This window comes from Pelodiscus sinensis, chromosome 2, assembly GCF_049634645.1.
Source record: "Pelodiscus sinensis isolate JC-2024 chromosome 2, ASM4963464v1, whole genome shotgun sequence".
Lineage (NCBI taxonomy): Eukaryota > Metazoa > Chordata > Testudines > Trionychidae > Pelodiscus > Pelodiscus sinensis.
The window spans coordinates 78,035,990-78,058,168 of NC_134712.1; the positions used below are offsets into that span (position 1 = coordinate 78,035,990).

The window sequence follows — 22,179 nt, forward strand, 5'->3', positions numbered from 1 at the left end:
CAGTTTAAGGTCACTGACATCACTTTAATAAAAACCCACCCTCTATGGTTAAGGTGAGTAATGGTCAAAGCTGTTCCTCCTGATGTTATTCCAGTGTTCCTTTTAGATGTTTGGAACCCTCCAATGTCAGCTGAAGGTGGGAACCTTGGCTCCTACCATCATGAACAGGGGGTAGAGCCAGCAGGATCTGGGGTGTAGCACAGGCTGTTTGCAGAAAACAGCAGCTACATAAAGTGCATAGGGAGAAAGAGAGAGAGAAAGAGAGACATACGGAGCCCCCGAGGAGACGATCACATTTTCCTTCCTATCAAGCTGGTGTGCAGTCAGCCTCTCTACAGGCAGTCCCCGGGTTACATGGATCCGACTTACATCAGATCCCTACTTACAAATGGGGTGAGGCAGCCCCATACTAGCTGCTTACCCCCAGCAGACCAGGGAGACGCGGAGTGGCTTTTCTCAGCAGACACCTCAGCTTGAGAATAAAGGACTGAGGGAAGTGAGGTGTGGGAGAATAAAACTGAGCTCTGGAGAAATGTTTGGCTAGAGTTTCCCCTACAATATGTACCAGTTCCGACTTACATACAAATTCAACTTAAGAACAAACCTAGAGTCCCTATCTTGTATGTAACCCGGGGACTGCCTGTACTCTTTTTCCAGCAGTCTTTTGACTTGCTGGAAGGAGAGGAGAAAGGGGCTATGGTATGGAGCCTAGGAAGTAGTGTAGTTGAGGGTAAACCTGAGAAAAATAATGAGAAGTCCTGTGGCACCTTATAGACTAACAGCATGAGCACCAATTAATCCGTTAGTCTATAAGGTGCCACAGGACTTCTCGTTGTTTTTGTAAATTCAGACAAACACGGCTATCCCTTTGATACCTGAGAAAAATAAGTTTATCCACTTCTCATTTGGGCAATCTGACATTTACTTTAGGCTAAGTTACCCTCTTCTTTTTTACCACTACACCAATAAACATAGACCCCTTTCATCACCAGTCCTGTTTCTCACATAGACCTTTGAATGGTGGGGGAAGAGGAGATGACAGAGGGATGCCAGGAAGAGAATAAAAAAAAAATCAACTTTCTCCTGACAATGCCTTGGTGTCTGACCTTTAAATAAAGGTAGGAATCCTGCCTGAGTGCTCCAGCAATGTATTGCGAGGCCATGTCAGTCTCTTTAGTACCCAGGTCTCAAATTTGGAAGGCTTTACATATCAGAATAAATGTCACAAATTAAGCTTAGCTGCGAGTAGAAAGCAAACGCTGTCTTCACAAAACTGGTATGATTCGCATTGTTCAGTGCCTACTGCCAAGCAAGGAGCTGAAGTCTCTGCAACTAAAAAGTCTTCAGTGCTAACACCATACAAAGAGCCCTGCAGTAATCCTGCTTATTGATTTGGCATTCACAAAAGCACAGACAATTGTGGCAAGGTCATTAGGTAAACAGTTTCAATCAACAGCACCTAGAGTTGTGTTGAAAGACACTTTTGGGTGGCCGTACTAGCATTACTGAATTTGTGAGCCTCCTGGACATGAATTAGGTGAATTCCCTCTAAAAATAATTGTACATGCATCACTTGGCATCACCTCTTTCTTGTCTGAAATGGGCTTCAGCCTCATTAAGTCTATATTTCTGCCAAGCACTGTGAGATAAAACACTGCTCATTCTTGGTTTCTTGAAGAGACTAAGAGCTGCATATCAGCTGCATGCTATATTATAGCCAGACTGTTTCCTTATTTCACGCAGTGGCTTCACAAATGCTGAGCAGCAGATGTCAGAATACTTGCAGAACTCTGACCAATATCACCCTTTGCTGTTTAGCTTATGAATAAAAAGATTGGCAAGTGACTTGATTATGACGGATAGATATTTTGGTACCTTCACAGCTAGAAAATACTGGTGATTAAATGCTTCTTTACTCTAATGGAGAAAAGTGTAAGAACCAGTGCCTGGAAGTTAAAGCTAGACCAATTCAATTAGAAAAAAAGCATTGGTTTTTAACAGCGAGGATGATTATTCACTGGAACAAATTACCAAGGGAAGCCATGGATTCTCTATCTCTTGATGTCTTCAAATTAAAACTGGATGCTTTTCAGGAAGATCTGTTTTAGCCTAACACAAGTTATTGGGCTCCATATAAGGATAATGGAGTAAAATTCTATGGTCTGTTCAATAATTTTTGATGGAGGAGCCACTCCAAGAATTTGGCAAGGACAGCACTTTTCTACAATATTAATGGCAGAGGTGCAGGGCCTGGGATGGTTTGGGTGCAGAAGGGAGCCCAGGTTAGGGATTGGGATGCAGGAGGGGGTAATGTGCCAGCTGCAGGCTCTGGCCCAGAACTACTTACCATAGGAGGCTCCCAGCTGGTAGCCTAGCAGGACCCCTTGGGCATGCTTCCTGACGTGGCCCCACACAACGCTCAAAGCAGCCGGGTGCTGGGGCCAGCATGTGTGTCTCTGTGCAGTGTGCCCCTTAGGGGAGGGAGGCACTGGATCTCTGCATGCTGCATGTGCTCACAAGCACTACCCTTGCAGTGCCCACTGGCTAGTTTCCAGCCAATGAGAGGCTGCAAGGAAGGTGCTCAGAGCTGGGGCAGAGCACAGAGACCCTGTTTCCCTAAGGGATGCAGCTTGCTTTGAGCAGCTTGTGGGGCTGAGGCAGGAAGGGAGACTGCCAAAGGGTTCCGCTGGGCTGCCAAAGGGTCCCGACACCAGCCTATGGGCTGTATTTTGCCTGCCCTTGGACTAGATGATCTGCTCCTCCCTTCTGGCCTTAAAATCTGTAATCTCTATAGAAGACTGAAAAAACCCAGCTAATGCCATCTGTCCTAACTCAAGCCCACAGGTGTACAGCAAAATCTTGTGGCCAGCACAAGTGAAGATGTATAACAAGTCAGAAAGACTAAGAATCAACATCTGATCTCTGTCCATTGCTAGACAAAATTCAACCGCAAAGGAAATTAAAGCATCCTCCCTGCTATATCTGTGACAAAGCCAGACTGAAAAGAGATCAAGAAAAAATAAGTCAGAGGATTCTAGGTCAAACAAAAGCTGCCTTGCTCCAGACTTCCCAATATCCTTATCCATATGGGGAAAGTTAGAGACAAAGAAATGACTTGGCTAGTCAGTTTCCATGGAAGATTTCTTGAGCAATGGCTTAATGATCTTTTGGTTGAGAGAAACTTGTTTTCCTGAAGGACGATAGGGGGCATTAACAATCTCAAAAGAGTATTTTCCCCAGACACGAGGTGCAAGCCAAAATACCTCTAAAGCTCCTAGAATGAAATTAGCAGGAAGTAAAGCAGAAGAGATTTTATGTGTGTCCCTTAAAGAGACAGGTGTATCACCAAAAAGATCAGCAGAATTAAATCAAATTATTCTATGCAATAACTAGAAAACTTCTGGCACTGAGGAGCAGAATTTACTTCTGATTGGAGCACACAACATGTTACTGTAGTTTGAAGAAATAATGGTTGGAAAGAGAACACTTGTATCCTGTCTATCAAATGAAGACTGATAGGGGAATAAAAGAAAATGTATGCAGGATAGGTTTAGCTGCTCTTATACTAGTATCAACAAGATCTGTTGAATCATTTGCTTTCTGCTATGTACCAATTTTTCCAAAATTTTAAACCATATAGATCCATCTGTATATACAGTTATAAATGTAAACAAGACTTTTAGAGGGGGTGGGTTCTCCCTTTTATCCCCTATTTTCTCACCTTCTTTGGATTCACTGTGCATGTGCACAAATGCTCTTATGAAATGCTCCTTGCAAGACTACTTCTGCCCTCCACCCCCGGACCAAAAGATGTGTACCAAATTCTAGGAAGGATAATGCAAACTTGATGCAATTTGAAAATAAATGGAAGGCTGCAGAAACATCATTCTTCTCCTATAAAATACTGAGATGGGCAGAATTATGAGCCTGAATTGTTACAGCTTTGGACATCATGAAAAATACATGGCTTATACTAGTGATGGGACTTTCCTTCTAGGTCTGAGATTACAAAAGCAACCCATGCCAAAACAGACAGCAGTCTATAAAACACCTTCAAAGAATGTAAACAACCTGTTGGAGGCCAGAGTTCTGTCCGAGTGATGACAGGCATAAAAAACCACATTGCTGTATGTGTCGCATCATACAAAACTAACAACAACAGATATCACATCTACATGAGAAATAAGTCTCAAGGAGAGGAAATGAAAGTAACACACAGTGGAAGAGGGAATAGAATAAATGCATTATTAACCAACAAGACTTTCATCTAAAATGCCCATGAATTAAGCAGTAATAAAAGCTTTTACTTTTATAACACCCACACTGACCTACTTTTACATGTCTCTTGTCATTTAAAACAAGGGGTTCTAAATTGCTGCTATTAGGAGATATAAACAGTTTGTGATGGTTTTAAGCAGGACCAAATGAGATTTCAAAGTCCTTACACATATGACCAGAATGCATCTACTAACTACCCTATTATCAAGTGTTACTCACCATATATGAAGGGAATATTAAAACCCTCTTGTGCTTGCCACACGGCCACTGAGGATCATCTAAAAGATTTGGGTCATAGTCAATATAGTCTCCCAGGTCACTGCCTATGAAAAAGACATTTAAAAAAAAGTAATTGAACAATTAACTGCATCAAGAAATGTTATGCAAAAAGCAAGTTCACAGTCAATGACAAAATGACCTATGTTTGGCACTTCTGAAGGAACCTCAGAAGAAGAATCCTGTTGAAATTGAATGGTAGCTCAGTGTCCGTTTCTCCTAGCCTTTGAAAATCTTAAACTCTTTTGCTTACCATTCCCTTTATATATACAGATGTGTGCCTTCAATAGGTGTGTGATAAACCCTGTGATAAATTAAAAACATTGTGCGTGTGAAGTCTCCAAGCTTCAATGACAATCTCGTTTGCGAAAATCTGTTGACTCCAGTATCTATGAGTATAATCTGTCATTCTCCAAGTTTTGAATTCACAGCTCTTTGTTAATTTGCAAAGTATAACCATGGGTCATAAGTTTGCCATCTAAACGTTGTTTTTGCATTACAGTTTACACCCCTCTCCATATTTAAATGAAAGGCACATGAGGCAAAATCTGATCAGAGATCTATAAAATAATGACTGGTGTGGAAAAGGTGAATAAGGAAAAGTTTTTTACTTATTCCCACAATATAAGAACTAGGGGTCACCAAATGAAATTAATAGGCACCAGGTTTAAAACAAACAAAAGGAAGTTTTTCTTCACTCAGTGCACAGTCAACCTGTGGAACTCCTTGCCAGAGAATGCGGTGAAGGCTAGAACTTCAACAGGGTTCAAAAAAGAGCTAGACAGATTCATGGAGGTTAGGTCCATGGATAGCTATTAGCTATGGGTAAGAATGGTGTCCCTAGCCTCTGTTTCTCTGGAGATAGGTGACACGGGAGGGATCACTGAGGATTACCTGTTGTGATCCCTCCCTCTGGGGCATCTGGCATTGACCACTGTCGGCAGATGGGTGACTGGGCTAGATGGACCTTTGGTCTGTCTCAGTATGGCCATTCGATGTTCTTATGATCAAGGACATGCGAAAAAATGTCAAATTTTTTAATCAGCAAGTGAATATGATATAGCTTCATTTTCCTTCTATTTATATAGACATTTTCAGTTTCTTCAAGTAAAATGTAAAGATATCCTAAACCTATAGTACTTAGCTACTACTTTTAGGGAGAGGGAGAAAAAGGCCTTGTTTATTCTGATATTGAAAATGCAACCTTCATGATCAGTAATGTAAAAGTCATAAGAAAGATTTTTACGTCTGTGACTTGGATAGTAATATCTGTTTTCTCCACAATCATTTAGCAGGAGAGACCAAGTTGGCTCTTGTGTATGATGAAAATAAGACAACCACAGACAGTCACATTAAGTGAGAGTGATGGCTAAGAAGATGGTAATAGGCTACAAGCTACGGCAATATTGTTCTTTTGAGGTTCTATGAACTTTAAACCAATTTGGCTAAGCGAAGTTTGGGCCAGTAAAAAAAGATTTCCCCGTAAACTATATCACCTGCTACCATGTTTGGAGACTGAACTTTGCTTCATTAGAAAAGATTCTCCCCAGCAAACAATCTTGTGAAAAAAAATCCAATAGCAAGTATGAGGAGGAATATGAAAATAAATAACTCCCACTAAGTTACCTGTGTCAATGCTGCCCTGGGTGCTGTTAGCTCTTGCCAAGGAAAGGCTACGATGGCTTGCATTGCGAAATTGGGAGAAGGAGGAGGTGGAGTCAATTGTATTTCTCCGTGTTCCCAAGGCATTGGTTGGAAATAGAAACTGTGTGTAAGAAACACTCTAGACAGAAAGAGCCAGAATAGGCATACAGTTAACCACACAACACAACCTTAGTAGGATCGAACTCATGTGACCAGATTTGAAACTGGGAATGCCATGCAGTGTGGCTGGCATTTACTATCAAATTCAATTCTTATAGTTGAGATAATCACAGATTAATACACAAGCCACTTGTTCTTCTTTCAGTATGATCAGTTCATCCATGCCGAATACATGTTATGCTCTTTGTAAAAATGCAGATATGTTGTATTTCCCAAATATTTATGAAGGGCCTAATTCAAAGTCCACTGAGGTCAACTGACAGATTCCTATTGACCTCAGTAGGTTTTGGAAAAGGCCTCACTTGCATTTATCTCCTCCTAGGAAAGTTCTAGCAGATTTCCACAATTTCTTTACTGAAACAGCATTCCCATATTACAGTTCTGCAGCTCAGCTGGGACCAGAGTGAATCTGCTTGACAAGTAGTATCAGCTGTTTCATATAGGTGAACTAAGGAGTCACCTAGGGCACCAAGTTAAGTGGGGCGCCAAATGGCACAATATCATTGAGGTGTTTGGAGGTGGGGGCACCGATTGCATGGCTCGCCTAAGGCGCCAGTTGTTGGCAGCTAGTCTAGGGCCACCCCTGGCAGTGTATAATTTATTCAATTAATTTCCTTTTAAAAAAAAATCTACTTATGCATTTAACAGGAAGCAGGTATTGTTTTCCGAAATGAATAGTGCAATGTTCCCTTTAATCCTTTGCATCCATGTGTGGATTTTTTCCATGCATTTGTGGAATATTTTAATGTGCACCGAAATAAGTGTGAACGTGCACCACAAATATAAACCCAAAACTTAGCTGTGGGCACTGTGCTAATCATCTGGAAGGCATTTGAATTCTTCCCTGAGTGGCCACACAGACACACAGCTTACAGAGAACACTGGCATATTACCCTGCATGGATTCAAAATTTGTATCAGCATTCAATCCACAAAAACGGTCCATGGATGCAGATATCTGAGGATATAAAGAGGATATCTGAGGATTTGCATGAATCAGCAAATGTATTTGTTGTTAAAAATTAACAGGGCTCGACAAATACACTTGCCCGCTCGCTCACGGCGAGTAGATTTTGCCAGCTGGCGAGTGCAGGGGCGGACTGGCCCGGTGGGCCGCTGTAACAGGCTGGTCGAAGCCCGCACTTTGGGCGGCACGGCCCCATCCAATCCGCTGGTCAGCGGAGGAGCAGAGCGCTGCTGGGGAGGGGGAACTACGGCAATTCTCAATGCCGGACTACCCGCGTGCAGCTGCGGCACAAGGAGGCGGGGCGCCGGCAGACAATTTTAAAGGGCCGCGGCAGCTTGGCTCTGGCCACGTGTCCCCGGCAGCTGGCTGCGGCGTGCGGCGCAGCCAGGCCCCGCCCCGCTGGCTCCAGTCTTGCCATGGCCCCAGCCTCCTCGACGGTGAGAGACCGCTCCCGGCCAATCGCCTGGCTCATTGTGCCCACCCCATGCCCCATCTGGCTCCCGCCACCCATTCCCCATGCTGCCCCTCCACCCCGGATCCCCTGCTCTCCCTCTGGCTCTGCGCCACCCTTGCACCCCACACCCTGCTCCCCCCGATACCTGCCCCCCAAGCTCTGTGCTCCTCGTTCCCTGCACTGCCCCTCGACCCCGATCCCTGTGCCCCTCCCATTCCCCGTGCCTCCACCGCACCCTGCACACTGCTCCTCCCCTCCCCCCCCCCCGATCCCTGAGTCCCTCTGGCTCTGGGCCTCCTGTTCCCTGTGCCACCCCTGTCCCCCCCCCCCCCACACTGTTCCCTGCACCCCTCTGGCTCTGTGCTGTCCCTGCACCCTGTGTCCCCTGTGGGTTGGGAGTGAGGGGTGCTTTCCATAGGGAGGGGCTGGACAAGGCAGGGAAAAGGCTGCTGTGACCCAGCAGCGAGTAAAAGGGGGAGTTCACTTGAAGCGCCTTTGCCTTTATGGAAAAAAAATGAATGAAAATGCTATTTGCTATTTATAGGGCTAAAATGCTGGGACAAAAACGAAAACAAACAAACAAACAAACAAACACCATTGCAAAATGCAAACATATAAAAGAAAACAAAAAAAGGGGGGGGCTAAAATGTTTTGCTTGGGGCAGCAAGAAACCTAGAGCTGTCCCTGGGGGAGGGGGAGGGGCTGGGCTGTGGGGAGAGGAAAAATATGGGGAAGGGGCTTGTGCTGAGGGGAGGGTAGGGGAGGAGGTCAGGAGGAGGAGGAGGAGGAGGAGAAGAAGAAGAAGAAGAAGAAGAAAGGGGAAGGCACCAAGGGACAGCGGTGCAGGAGACACAAATCCCAGGGGGCCAAGTGGAGACAATGAGGAAAAGGGCAGGAGGGGAGGTGTCAGTGGGAGGGGGGAACAGGGTGATGCTGGGAGAGGAGAGGGTAAGGGCACTGGCATCTAGAGGGGGGATGGGAAGGTGCTGGGAGAAGGTTTGAAAGAAGGGGTGGGCATGAGGAAGGTGGAAATGGAGCAATGCATGTGTGAGGGCACAGGGTCATGAGGGCAATGGGGGCAGAGAGTGGTGAGGGGGTGGGCATCAGGGAAAAAGAGGGCAAAGGGGGCAGGGGCAGTGAGGGAAGGGGGAGGCACCAGGAGGGTGCAGGTGCCAGGAGATTTTGGGGGTAAAGCAGAAGGGCAGGCACCTGAAGGGGATGAACCAGCACCAGAGGAGAGAGGCAGGGCAGGTGTGTAGAGGGAGGTGTTAGGAGAGGGGATGAGGAGGGGTAGCTCACATGATCAGAGTGGGGCTACTGGAGGAGTGGGCACAGGGGGCAGAGAAGGGCTGGCGGAGGGGGGCAGGTCTCAGGAGGGCTGAGGGCAGTGAGAAGGGCAGGAGTCAGGACAGCAGAGGAGAGTGAGGGGTTGGGAGGCAGCAGGCACCAGGGGAGCTGATGGAGCAAGGGGAGGAGACATGGCAGCAGAGGGAAAAGATAGAGGTTTATAAGATATTTATTAATAACTTGGGTGATATTTATTAAGAACGTATTAGTAATTACTGTTATTATTCTTATTAGGAATTTATGCCATTAAAAAAACACTTTTTTGGGGTGAGGGTGGCAAGTCCCTTTTTTGTCTGGCGAGTAGAGTTTTCCATAATTTGTCGAACCCTGAAAATGAATCATGGAATAATTTCACCAAATTATTTTTGGTCTGCCAATTGTTTAAGCAGTTCAGTGTGGGTGCATCTAGACTACATTCCTCTTTCGAAACAAATAGCAGGGTATTGTTTCTATTACTGCTCATCTGAATACCACTAGTTGAATCAAGTTTTCAGCACAAAAACATGAGTCATATTTTCTGTGCTTAAAAATCCATAAAGTTTTAGAATTAATTTTTGTATTCAAGCAAGTATTGATGGATTTTTGAGGAATTCACACAGCACATAAGTTCTCTAACTGTCATATATTATGTTCAAGATTAACTAAGATTAAAAAGGAAGCTATAATACTGTTTGTCTGTAATACCACCGGACACATGATTTTCTAGCACCCGTCAGTATGATCTGACGAGGACAGAGCAGTGCTGTTGGATTTGCTAATCATTTTTAGCCCCAATTATGATCAGAAAATGACTCTTCGGGGGAAAAAACCTAATGGGTTTGCACTGACAGCTTGTACACTTTTTTTTCTATTTGTTTTATAATAATTTAGAATGTACTGCATTGTAACCTACTCTCTTACATTATTTAGATTACAATGCAACACGTAATTTGCACTTGGCTTTGGTTACTTTACATTTTCATAATAAAATTAGATCTAATAAGCTAGCATTCTTACCTTCCCATCAGCCCCTAGTTCCACACCTTCAAGACCAATTATCTCTTTTAAATACACTCCTCCAGTAGAATGGCACTGGCGTCCTATTTCTAATTTCATATCCCTGGAAAACAGAAGCCAGTAATAAATACACTTTTCCTAAGATGGGAGCAGAAACACTACCTATAGCTACCCTCAAAGACAGGTGAAATAAGAAAATAAAATTAATAAAACATACAACACAATGTCAGATTAGATAACTTCTACAATATAGAATTATGCTTCTCAAAATAGTTATAGACATACATTCTATAAAGCTTAATAGTTTGTTTTACCCATTCAGAACAGAAATGAAACCGAACTCAGGTGAGTCAAAGAAATGTGCACCATGCTGGTATTGGTAATTATAACACATCTATCTCATAACCAAAATAAAACAAAGAGGATAAAGTAAGGAGGTCCACAGATGAGCGCTTCCCTGCAACTGCAAAAAAATATGTCTTCTTGGATTTGCTCAACTGATCCTCATGTGGGCATGAAAACACACTGGCACATATTTAAGTCCTCCTCTCTTGAGCATGGGCTTAGCTTTAAAATACATGCTTAAATCCAATTAACTACAATGAAACTTTAAATTGTGCTTAAAGTTAGGCACATGCTTAAGCATCTCTATTCAGGAAGGGCACTATAGACTTTAGTTCAGTAAAACCCTTTAAATACACGTCTAATCAAATTGGTTTTAGTGAGACTATTAAGTTAAGCATGTACTTAAGTCCCTGGATGGGTTGGGGCATTAGGGCCAAAAGAAGCTGGGAAGGCTACATAGTAGTGTTAAAGATGAGAGACACTGTGAGGGACTTTCACTGGACTTGGGACTAAAGGACTGGGACCCTACTCTGTGATATTTTGTGTTTTGCATGATTGAGTCTCCAGGAGTGTACCCTGACTTGCATCCTTCTGTCCACAATGCAAACTGTCATTCAGTTTATTCTTCAAAACTGGAGGGGTGCAGTTCTTGATGAATCATACTAAACTTTTATGAACAGTAAAGTGTATCCACCTTGTGGATAAGGTATTTCTATAATAAAGCAATATTTTGTACTGGGTATTTAACCCTTTGTAAAAATGTAAATATTTAAGTGAATTTCACTAAATACAGTGCCACATTCTCATTTTGTTACCTGATATTTTATATGAGTGATCAGAACAATTATATAAAAATAACCTTCTAGCAGAAGCACCAAATTAAGTTCTGTACCCTTGGGAATAAGAGGCTTAAAGGAACACTTTCTATTAAAAGAAAAAAACAGTATGTGGCATCATTATTATGATATTTAAGACCTTATAGCATTAATTCCCCCAACAAAAAAAAGCTTAATTTAAAACAAATACATTTTAAATTAATATGTTTAAAAAAATACCAAGATTCTAAAAGAATGATTTGAAATAATACAAAAGCAGTCTAGTCTCCTTCTTAAAAAGATTATGGACACTATGAAGGAAATCAGACCATTATGACTACAAAACAAACAAACAACAACAACAAAAGACCAGTTTGTATTTAATGCAATCAAAAGGGAAAACCAAAGTTAGATACTTTTCCTAACATTCAAAAGGGAGCAAGCCGGCATATTTGAAACAATCAGCACAGCTGTCTTTCAAAAGCGTAAGCTCTAGATGCTGAAGCAGAACTGATTCCATGTCGGCGAGATCAGGGGCAGCTGACAAGTAAGAGTATAAACTACAATGTTTCCTAAACAGTCGCTCAAGTTTAATGAAGAATGGGTGCCTCAGTCTTCTCTGTCACTTTTATTTATTGAAATGAATGTAGATCCTTGGGGCCCTCCTGCTACACTGTGTTATTCCCACCCTGCTCAATGGGTGCGTCTAGACTGGCAAGATTTTTGCGCAAAAACTTGCTGCCTGTCTACACTGGCCGCGAGAATTTGCGCAAGAACACTGACTTTGCAATGTACAAAATCAGTGCTTCTTGCACAAATACTTTGATGCTCCTGTTCAGGCATAAGCCCTCTTGCGCAAGAATACTTGCGCAAGAGGGCCAGTATAGACAGGAACGTTAATTTCTTGTGCAAGAAAGCCTGATGGCTAAAATGGCCATCGGAGCTTTCTTGTGCAAGACAGCGTCTACACTGGCACGGATGCTTTTGCGCAAAGGCACTTGCCAATCTAGACGCTCTTTTGCGGAAATACTTTTAACAGAAAAACTTTTCCGTTAAAAGTATTTCCGCAAAATCATGCCAGTCTAGATGTAGCCAAAATGTATACGGTTCTGCCAGTGCTATTTAGTGGGGTTGTAATAGTGTAGCTGGTTAAAGGATTAACTGATAAGTGGATGCTTATCGATTAATTCTATTGGCTACATGCAGATATCTCCCATCCCCACCCCATGGCTCTGCCAGTAAATTTTTTAGTGGACTGGCTGGCAGCCTGGCTCAGTCCCAACTTGTGCTAGTCCCAGGGCTACCCCTGCTGTGGCTCTGCAAGGAAAATATTTTAGAAGCTGGCGGGCAGGCAGCCTGGCTCAGTCCACTTCACTGAAGATACATCCTTCTCTCATGCAATAAAGGACTGTGGAGAACAGTGACAGAGATGCAGCCGTGTTAGTCTGGTGTAGCTGAAACAAAAGTCAGGACTATGAAGCACTTTAAAGACTAACAAGATGGTTTATTAGGTGACGAGCTTTCATGGGCCAGACCCACTTCCTCAGATCAATATATGGAAGAAAATTGGCATGACCATATATACCAAAGTGATACAATACAAAAAAAAGTGAACACATATAAAATTGACAAATCAAATTTAAGAACGGAAGACGGCTGAGGGGGGAAGGTTAGTGTCTGTCAGTTACAAGATCAAAAACACATATTCCTGTTCATCCAGAAATATAATTTATGCCATCGTGTGCCTAAAGTGTCCATCTGCTATGTATATTGGACAAACTTCTCAGACACTTCGCCAAAGAATCAATGCACATAAAACAGACATCAGGATCTCTTGCTTGCTATTTTAACCAGACTTACCATTCTCTCAATGATCTTAAAACATGCATATTGCTTCAAAGAGATTTTAACTCCAGACTTCAAAGAGAAGCCTCAGAACTATCATTCATTCTTAAATTTGACACTTTGGCTGTGTCTAGACTGGCAAGTTTTTCCGCAAAATCATCTGCTTTTGTGGAAAAACTTGCCAGCTGTCTACACTGGTCGCTTGAATTTCCGCAAAAGCACTGACGATCTCATGTAAGATTGTCAGTGCTTTTGTGGAAATACTACGCTGCTCTCGTTCGGGCAAAAGTCTTTTTCCAAAAAACTTTTGTGCAAAAGGGCCAGTGTAGACAGCAGAGATTTGTTTTCCGCAAAAAAGCCCCGATCGTGAAAATGGCTATCGGGGCTTTTTTGAGGAAAAGCGTCCGTGGCCAATCTAGATGCGCTTTTCCCAAAATGCTTTTAACGGAAAATTTTTCCGTTAAAAGCATTTCCGGAAAAGCATGCCAGTGTAGACGTAGCCGTTACGTATGGGTCTTAACAAAGATGCTAATTATCTCACCCATTACAAAGAAAGCTTCCCCAATTATCACCCCTAATGTCATTACCTGACAGACACTAACCTTCCCCCCTCACCCCTCCTCTGTCAATTTTATATGTGGAGAACAGTGCTTACTCAGATCATGTAAGGCTGCCACGCTCTACTATTGTTCTTGCCCATTAACAGGACCTAAAGCAAGCCAAGTCTACATGTGGCCAGGGCCGAATAGCAGAGGAAGCTCCAAGGACTCATACAGGTTATCTTTAAGCTCCCTGCTGAGCCAGACATACCTAAACAAACAACCTTTTTGGAGCATAGGCAAAGTCATTCAGTAGCTACTAGAGATGTTAGCAACTAACTGAGTAGTCAACTACCCAATAATCTGAGGCTTATCGGGTAGTCGAGTGGACCACTCACATTTCCCACCTCCCTGCTGCCTCTGTATCCTGGAACACCCTCCCCCCCCCCCGCAGACAGGGGCTGCTTGTCTGAACCCTTCCCTGGCCCAATCCCTGCTCCTGCTCAGCCTCTACCCTCCCCTGATCAATGGGAGCTGGGGGATTATTGAGGGATGGTTTGGCATGGGATGGCAGCAGAGCCGCCCTCCCCAACTCACTGTGGCGCTTCAGCAGCCTGTTCCCCTCTGCTGCCCCCTCCCAGCCATTCCCCCATCCCCCTCCGCACATGTCTAACTGCTGGAATTTTCTGCAATTACACCTGAATAAACACATTCTAATATTCCTAGTGCCTAGGTGACCACTCTGACCAGCTCTATTGCTCTGATGCCAGATAAACAGACATCTACCCCTACCTCTGTAAAAACTGTGAAACTCCCCTTCCTGTTTTCTTGGCAAGTGCTCACTTTTCATCAAGCCACATGCTAATGGCTGCTCCACAGAGCACACAATCCTCAGCTTGGAGCAATGCTGAGCCCTGTGCACATGCACGCATTCCCTGTGAGTCGCCTGTGCACTGACCCGTCCCATAAGACCTGTCCTCAGAATGGAGAGAGCAGATCAGTGGGATAACTGTTCTTACTGGTGACAGAAGTACTGGAAGTGTGAACATGATCTGATGCCTGTGGAAATAAGTGAGAACGCAAACCAGGGCTTGACTTTTACAGGTTCCCTATCACTGATAAAACTGACGGCACAAAAACTCTGCAAGTGTATGTAACCACCACCAGGTGAATTTGAACCTGGGACCTCTGAAGTGGAGTATAGGAGCCTCTACTCTCTGAGCTAAAAGCCAGCTGGCTCCTAGCCCATGCTGTAGAGATCTCTTGGTCTTAACTGTTGCTGTGGTCTAGGTACCACTTCCATTGCTCAGTAACCACAATAGGGCTACGTCTACACTCGCGGCTTTTTGCGCAAGTACGGCCATTCTTGCACAAGAATCCGCAGAGCGTCCACACTGCCTGCCTGCTCTTGAGCAAGAAAATTTACAGTACGGCGTGGTAAGAGAGGGCTTCTTGCGCAAGAGCTGCGCTCTTTTTTAACAGGTGTAAACCCTGTTGCACAGGAGCTCTTGCACAAGAGGGCAGTGTGGACGCTCGGCAGGGATTTCTTGCACAAGAAAGCCCTACGGCTAAAATGGCCATCATAGCTTTCTTGCACAAGAGAGTGTCCACACTGCCATGGATGCTCTTGCGGAAAAGCACATCTCCCACATGGCAGTGTGGATTTTCTTGCACAAGATTTTCTTGTGCAAGAAGCCGCCAGTGTAGACATAGCCCAGATGTATGGGTTATATACTTCCCCTAGGTGAGGAAGTACATCCCGAGCTTCAGAGACCCAGTTGAGATCCCAGACGAGCCCCCACTTGTAACCACCACCAAGCAGATTTGAACCTGGGACCTCTGAAGCGGAGTACCAGAGCCTCTACCCTCTGAGCTAAAAGCCAAGTGGCTCCCAGTCCATGCTGTAGAGGTCTCTTGGTCTTAACCGTTGCTGTGGTCTAGGTACCACTTGCATTGCTGAGTAACCACACTAGGGCTACATTTACACTGTCAGCTTCTTGCGCAAGAACTCTTTTGCGGAAGAGTTCTTGTGCAAAAACTCTTCCAGAAGAGAGCGTCTACACTGCCATGTGCTTTTGTGCAAGAGATGTGCTTTTGCGCAAGAGCATCCATGCCAGAGTAGACGCTCTCTTGCGCAAGAAAGTTCTGCTGGCCATTTTAACCATAGGGCTTTCTTGTGCAAGAAATTCATGTTGCCTGTCTACACCGGCCTCTTGCGCAAGAACAGTTGCGCAAAAGGGCTTATTCCTGAGCGGGAGCATCAGAGTTCTGGTGCAAGAAGCTCTGATTTCATACATTAGAACGTCAGTTTACTTGCGCCAGAACACGCGGCCAGTGTAGACCGGCAGCAAGTTTTTGCGCAAGAGCGGCCGCTTTTTCTCAAGATTGCGCCAGTGTAGACACAGCCTAGGTGTGTGGGTTACATGTATACTTAGTGTTAGCCTCTACATTTCACAATACTGTTATAAGCCTGTGACTAGGGATACAACCAAAAGCAACTTCTTAAATAGCCAACACTGCTACAAGTTTGCCAGTCAGAGTGGCTGATAGACTTGTGCTTTATGCCTGTGTTTGTTTCAGCAGTGTGACTGCAAGGGAAGATCAACACCAGAAGCTGAATTTTCCATCCTAGCAATTCTTTTGTGTCTTCTTGTAAACAACAGCTCCAGTCATTTCAACTAACTTCTCTTTTTCCCTCAAAAGGACATGGTATTGTTCATACTATCTATGAGTATCTCTCCAGTTAAAGGAAAGGGAAACAAGGGATGTTATTAAAATAAAAGTCTTATTTAATACGTTCCATGCCAAGAAGGTCTCTTACATTACCTGAATGGATAATAACACACTTAGTTTTTTGTCTCCATTAACTTCTTGGAGTTACCTTATATTTATGTAGGAGTTATAGGAAAATCAGGCCCTAAACATTTTATTTATGCACTTTGTATCAGGCAATATGTTTCTGGTTGGGCGTTATTTACCTATCATAAATAAAAAAAATAAATCTTAAATTTTTACAGGGTTCAGCATTCAGAATTCTAGTTATTTGGGAGCTACAGTGCAAGTAGTGAAAATGTGCTATTTTTCCTTTCTACATTTTACTGCAATACCGTGGCATGTTTCCTGGAATAGCAATTGTGTAACTTGTGATCCCATGGCAAAATTATTCTAAATTATTTCTGCCCTATATAGGAAAGAATAAACAATCAGAATAAACACAGATCAGAACAGGAACTCACTACATGCATTTTAAGCCTGGATTAGCAGTCCATCAATCACACATTATTGGCTTCAATAAGGAAACATTTCTTGAAGGATTCTAAAACGGATGCTTGGATAGATAACTCCACCCTAAAAGAGTCCTGCTGTGCACTTGCTCTTTAAATGACAACAACAGTCCAACATTTCTGTGAATTATTTAAAAGTCAATTAAATATTAATCTGACTCCTAGAAACCTAAAAAAGAAAAAAAGGTCTATTTACAACTACAGGTGCCTAATGAGTGAATAGTATTGGAAATGTAAACTCTTTGGGAGATATGGTTAGAGTAAATATAATGGATGGATCCAGACCATTACAGATTAATTATGACTAGCCTGAAAACAATAGCCCTTCACATTCATGGGAATTCAAAGTAAAATATTGTTCTCATCGTTCACAGCAAAGAATTCCTGTTTTATTGTCTCTGATGCAAGGATAAGAGTAATTACAGCTTTGGCAAGAATCAGATGCCAGACTTACCAACAAGCCTTTCCTTGACAATACTGAGTCTGCCCACCATAACTGGGCTCCTTAATCACACTTATTACTGGAACAAGAACTATGGCTATAGTGTGTTGGCAGAGGAATCTGAGAAACTGGTAATAAGCCCTTATAATTGTGTTGTGTACTTTCTCACTAAGCACATAAAGGACTCAGCATTTCAGCATCTGCCTTGATGTTTTACCTAATATAAGAGAAATCTCAGAAAAATAAATCCTACCACCTTAATGAGATTTCCTGCTTAATCTCAGTATCATGCCAAAAACACACAACAATGAAGCGCATAGTCATAGCATTACATAATTCTTATACTTTGAAAAATTCTCACTATGTGGGAACAAAATTAACATGAGAAAAAAAGACTATGAATCTGTAATTTTCCACAGCACTATTATTAGGGTTTTTTTGTTGTTATTGTTGCTGTTGTGTGGGCGGGATAAAGTAAAGCAAGGAATATTTATCTTTTTCTTTTAGTTTCTAAGAATAGATAGAGCGCCTGTTCTCCATGTCTACAGAATGATAAGCATTCAGGAAATGTATCTCAGATTGATGACTTCATCTAAATTGCCTTGAATACCAAGTTCTGACAAAGGAGGGAAAAAAGCACAAAAAACATAGGTTACATCTACACCGCTTTTAGGAGACATAATTTCCAGTTTAGTAAGACATATAAATGGTAGCTCTACTTGAGAGTCAATTGATTTAGTGATTAAATAGTGATTACAGCATTTTTCTTAATGTACATATTTTGTCTATGAGACATGCATGTTTATCTCAGCCATTCCATACTGGTCTCTGTGATGTCAGTCTAAATCATGCTCAGAAGAGCAAGATTTTGTTCTTTCTTATTGCAGAAACATGAAGATCATAAATACTTTACCGATAAATAACCTTTTCTGAAGCTGAAATGTAACAAACACAAGTTTTCCAGGCAAGGACTAGATTGATACACCAAACAAATGCAGAGCTTTATAGGGATAGAACAATTCATTTTAAGTTTTATACCACATGGTTTCTTTGCATTTAATGTAAATAAAATCACAGTCAAAGTCAATCACACAGCCCAAGCAATGCTGGCATCCTGCAGTTCCCATTAACTGCACTGTGGGTGTTAAGCATCTCTCAGATTTGGTCCATTTTTCATAGAAAATAAAGTGTCCATTATTCAAACATTCAGATGAAGCAATAACATTGTTGCAATATTTCCAGATTATTGCACTCTAGAACATTAGTGAGAGTGATCCATGCCACTACTCCGTACTTAATTATCTCACAGCAGTATTCTAGGGATTATTTTACTTTGGACTGATTTAGTTCTCGGGGAATTTTGCAATTGTTGTATGTCGAGCCATAGTAAAATTGCAGAATTCCCAGAGGACTGTAGATTGTGACATTCAGTTGAGCCCTATGTAAATTCACAAATTCCAAGGTCAGAAGAGGGATCATTTAGTACGGGGGAGGAGGGAGAGACTTTTTTTCAATCAGGGGCCAGTGATACACAGGAAAAATGAGTCAGGGTCAACATGAGCACACAAAAAAACAAAAACAAACAAACACCCTTACTCACACTCTCTCCAATTTAACATCCTTCTTGAACTGTGAGCACCCGAACTGGACACAGTATTCCAACAGCATTTGTACCAGTGCCAAAAACAGCATTTGCATCCTACTCCTAGTCAAGATTCCCCTATTTATGTATCCCAGGATATACCAGGGCTGCATTAGCTCTTTTGGCCACAGAATCTCACGGAAAGCTTATTTTCAGTTGATTATGTATCAGGACACCCAAATCTTTTTCAGACTCACTGCTTCCAAGGACAGATTTCCCCCATTCTGGGAGTATAGCCTATGTTCTTTGCTCCCAGATATGCATATTTAAATTTAGTCATATTAAAACCACATTGTTTGCTTGCGACCAGTTTACCAAGATATCCAGATTGTTTTGAATCAGTGACCTATCTTTTACCACTCCCCCAATTTTTGCATCATCTGCAAACTTTCAGTGATGATTTTATGTTTTCTTCTAGGTAATTTTTTATCAATGTTAAATGACAAATGACTAAGAACTGATTCCCAAGGAATCCCACTGAAAACAGACCTGCTCAATAGCTAGTCTGTTTTTATGACCTAGCAGTTTTTAATATGTGCCATGTGAATGTTTATAACATTATAGTTTTTTAATCAAAATATTGTGTATACTACGTCAAATTCTTTTAGAAGCCTAAGTGTATTATGTCAACACTGTTACCTTTATCAGCAAAACTTATAATCTCATTAAAAAATCAGGTTTGTTTGATAGGATCTATTTTTCATAAACCCATGCTAATTTGCATTCATTACATTACCCTCCTTTAATTCTTTATTAATCAAGTTCCATATTAACTACACCATTATCTTGACTGGAATTGACATCAGGCTGACAGACCTATAATTACCTGAGTCAGCCCATTTACATTTTTTAAAAACTGGCACAGCAGTGGCTTTCTTCCAGTCTTCTAGAACTTACCCAGTGCTCCAAGACTGATTTAAAATCTATGTTAATGGTTCAGCAAGCTCCTCAGTGTGTACTTTTAAAGTTCTTGGACACAAGTTATCTGGACTGGCTGATTTAAAAATGTCTAACTTTGGGAGCTTCTGCTTAATATCCTCCAGACACACTAATGGAATGGAAAGAGTATTATTGTTCTATGATTATTCTGTATAACACATCTTTTCCAAAATATAGACCACAAATATTTTTTCTGACTTTTCTGCATTAATAATGATAATTCTACCATTTCCATCTAGTAATATCAGTGTTAGAATTATTTTTGCTCCTAATATATATTTTTAAAAACTTTACTGTTCTTAACTCTATGAGCCACAAAATTCTTCTGGTGTCTCTGGTCTTCCCTTATCAATTTTTCATAATTCTTAATTTCTCATTTATATTATATATACATTTTATAACTGCCTTCACTTCCTCTTTAAATCAGATTGTTTTTTAACCAGCATTGCTTTCTTCCTCTAATGTGGGACTGTGGCTTTTTGGGCATCAAGTAAAGTGTTCTTAAATTATTCACATTTTTCTGATTGAATTCTTCCTCCTAGCTGATTTTCCGCATAATTGTTTTCAACTCAGTGAAATTCACCCTATTAAAAGTATCAACTATTTATATTACTAGCCTGGACTTTATTCTGCTTGCACATTGCAAGGATGATTAAATCGTAATCATTGGTACCTAAGCTACCATTAACTTTTAGTCCTTTTATGGGTTCTTCTTTATCTTTTAGGACAAAGTTTAATATAGAGTTCTCCCACACCGTCTGGAACACTTCTTGAGTTAAGAAATTGTCATCTATAGTGTTTAAAAATTCCAAGAATATTTTAGTATCGGCAACATGAGAACTCCAGCATATGTCACTGAAACTATGAGGTCATGAGCATCTTCAAATTCTCCCTCCCTCCCCCCATATATAATAGATAAATATGTAAGGAGATGGTCATCCTGTTCCCTACTGTGATTTGATAATCTCAGGCAGACCCCAATTAGTATCCCCATCATGTGCTTTGTCTGTTAGGGTGTTGATTCATAAACATTCATCATCATTTGTTTCCAAGTTATCAATAACTCAAAAAGGTAATAGAGAGGTAGCCGTGTTAGTCTGATCTTGGTAAAACCAAAGGAAAAAGTATGTAGCACTTTAAAGACTAACAAGATAGTTTATTAGGTGATGAGCTTTCGTGGTGGGTCTGGCCCACAAAAGCTCACCACCTAATAAACTATCTCGTTAGTCTTTAAGGTGTTACATATTTTTCCTTTTGTTTTATCAAAAAGGTAACACCATGTTTGACACTCTCCGTCCCCTTTTGTCCATTTGATCTTTCCTAAATAGGTTAAAACCATTGATTTTAAGATTCCAACTGTGTGAATCATCTCTCCAGGTCTCAGTAATCCAACTAGATTGAATTTATGCTAATAAATGAACAATTCCAATTCTTCTTGTGGTGTTACCCAGGAGCCTAGCATTAGTGTCTAAGCAACAGCAGACTTTCTTTTCCTCAGAGCCTTTTGGTTTTTGATTAATTTTGTTTTCCACATCTCAAATTTGTGCTGAAAGTTCATGTCTTCCCTCTTTTTACCCTCCTCTTTTGCTGTTACTTTACTGACTGCTCTAGCCAGCCTGTCCCCAAGAAGACTGGTCCTCTTTTTACTGTGGTAGAGGCCATCCAACCTAGACACGGCCTCTCCCCTGAATTTTGTACCAGAGGTCTCCTCACCCTAGCCCAAGATAGACCTCTTAACCACAACACAGCCTGAGGTTAGTCTACCCTGGCAAGTTATGGTGCAGTAAATGAGCTCCCAGTGCTGTAACTCCCAAGGTGTCCACAGTGGCATGTTACTTAGTGCGCACTAACTCCACAGCTGCTGCGCTTTAGGAAAACCACCTCGACAAGAAGCGTAGACCTTGGTGCACTCTGGACACAGCGCTGGTTGCCAGCATAGACATTTGAATTGTTTACGGCATTGTGGCCCTCAATTCCCCTCTACTCTTTGTTTCAAACTTGGCTCTTTGCCCTACAGGCATGCATGTATTGCCTTTCAGGGCTCACTTTGGGACTGACTGCATACAGTGCTGACTTGCTCAGGGGCACACAGCATACCATTCTGGTGGATCGCTCCTGCTGTTGAACACAGAGGCTACATTTACACTGGCATGATTTTGCGCAACTGCTCTTTAATGCAAGAGTTCT

At 42.0% G+C, this 22,179-nt stretch overlaps 1 protein-coding gene across 5 annotated transcripts in view; it reads right to left on the reverse strand.

Moving 5' to 3' along the window:
* CABLES1 (Cdk5 and Abl enzyme substrate 1) overlaps positions 1 to 22,179 on the reverse strand; it is a 102,913-nt gene that overhangs the window by 15,582 nt on the left and 65,152 nt on the right. For all 5 annotated transcript variants that reach the window (XM_075920882.1, XM_075920881.1, XM_075920880.1 and 2 more), the window contains 3 exons: positions 10,142 to 10,244; positions 6,181 to 6,337; positions 4,498 to 4,601 (listed from right to left, as the gene is read on the reverse strand). In XM_075920882.1, coding sequence (XP_075776997.1) covers positions 4,498 to 4,601; positions 6,181 to 6,337; positions 10,142 to 10,244 — 364 coding nt within the window. The remainder of the gene's footprint in view (positions 1 to 4,497; positions 4,602 to 6,180; positions 6,338 to 10,141; positions 10,245 to 22,179) is intronic.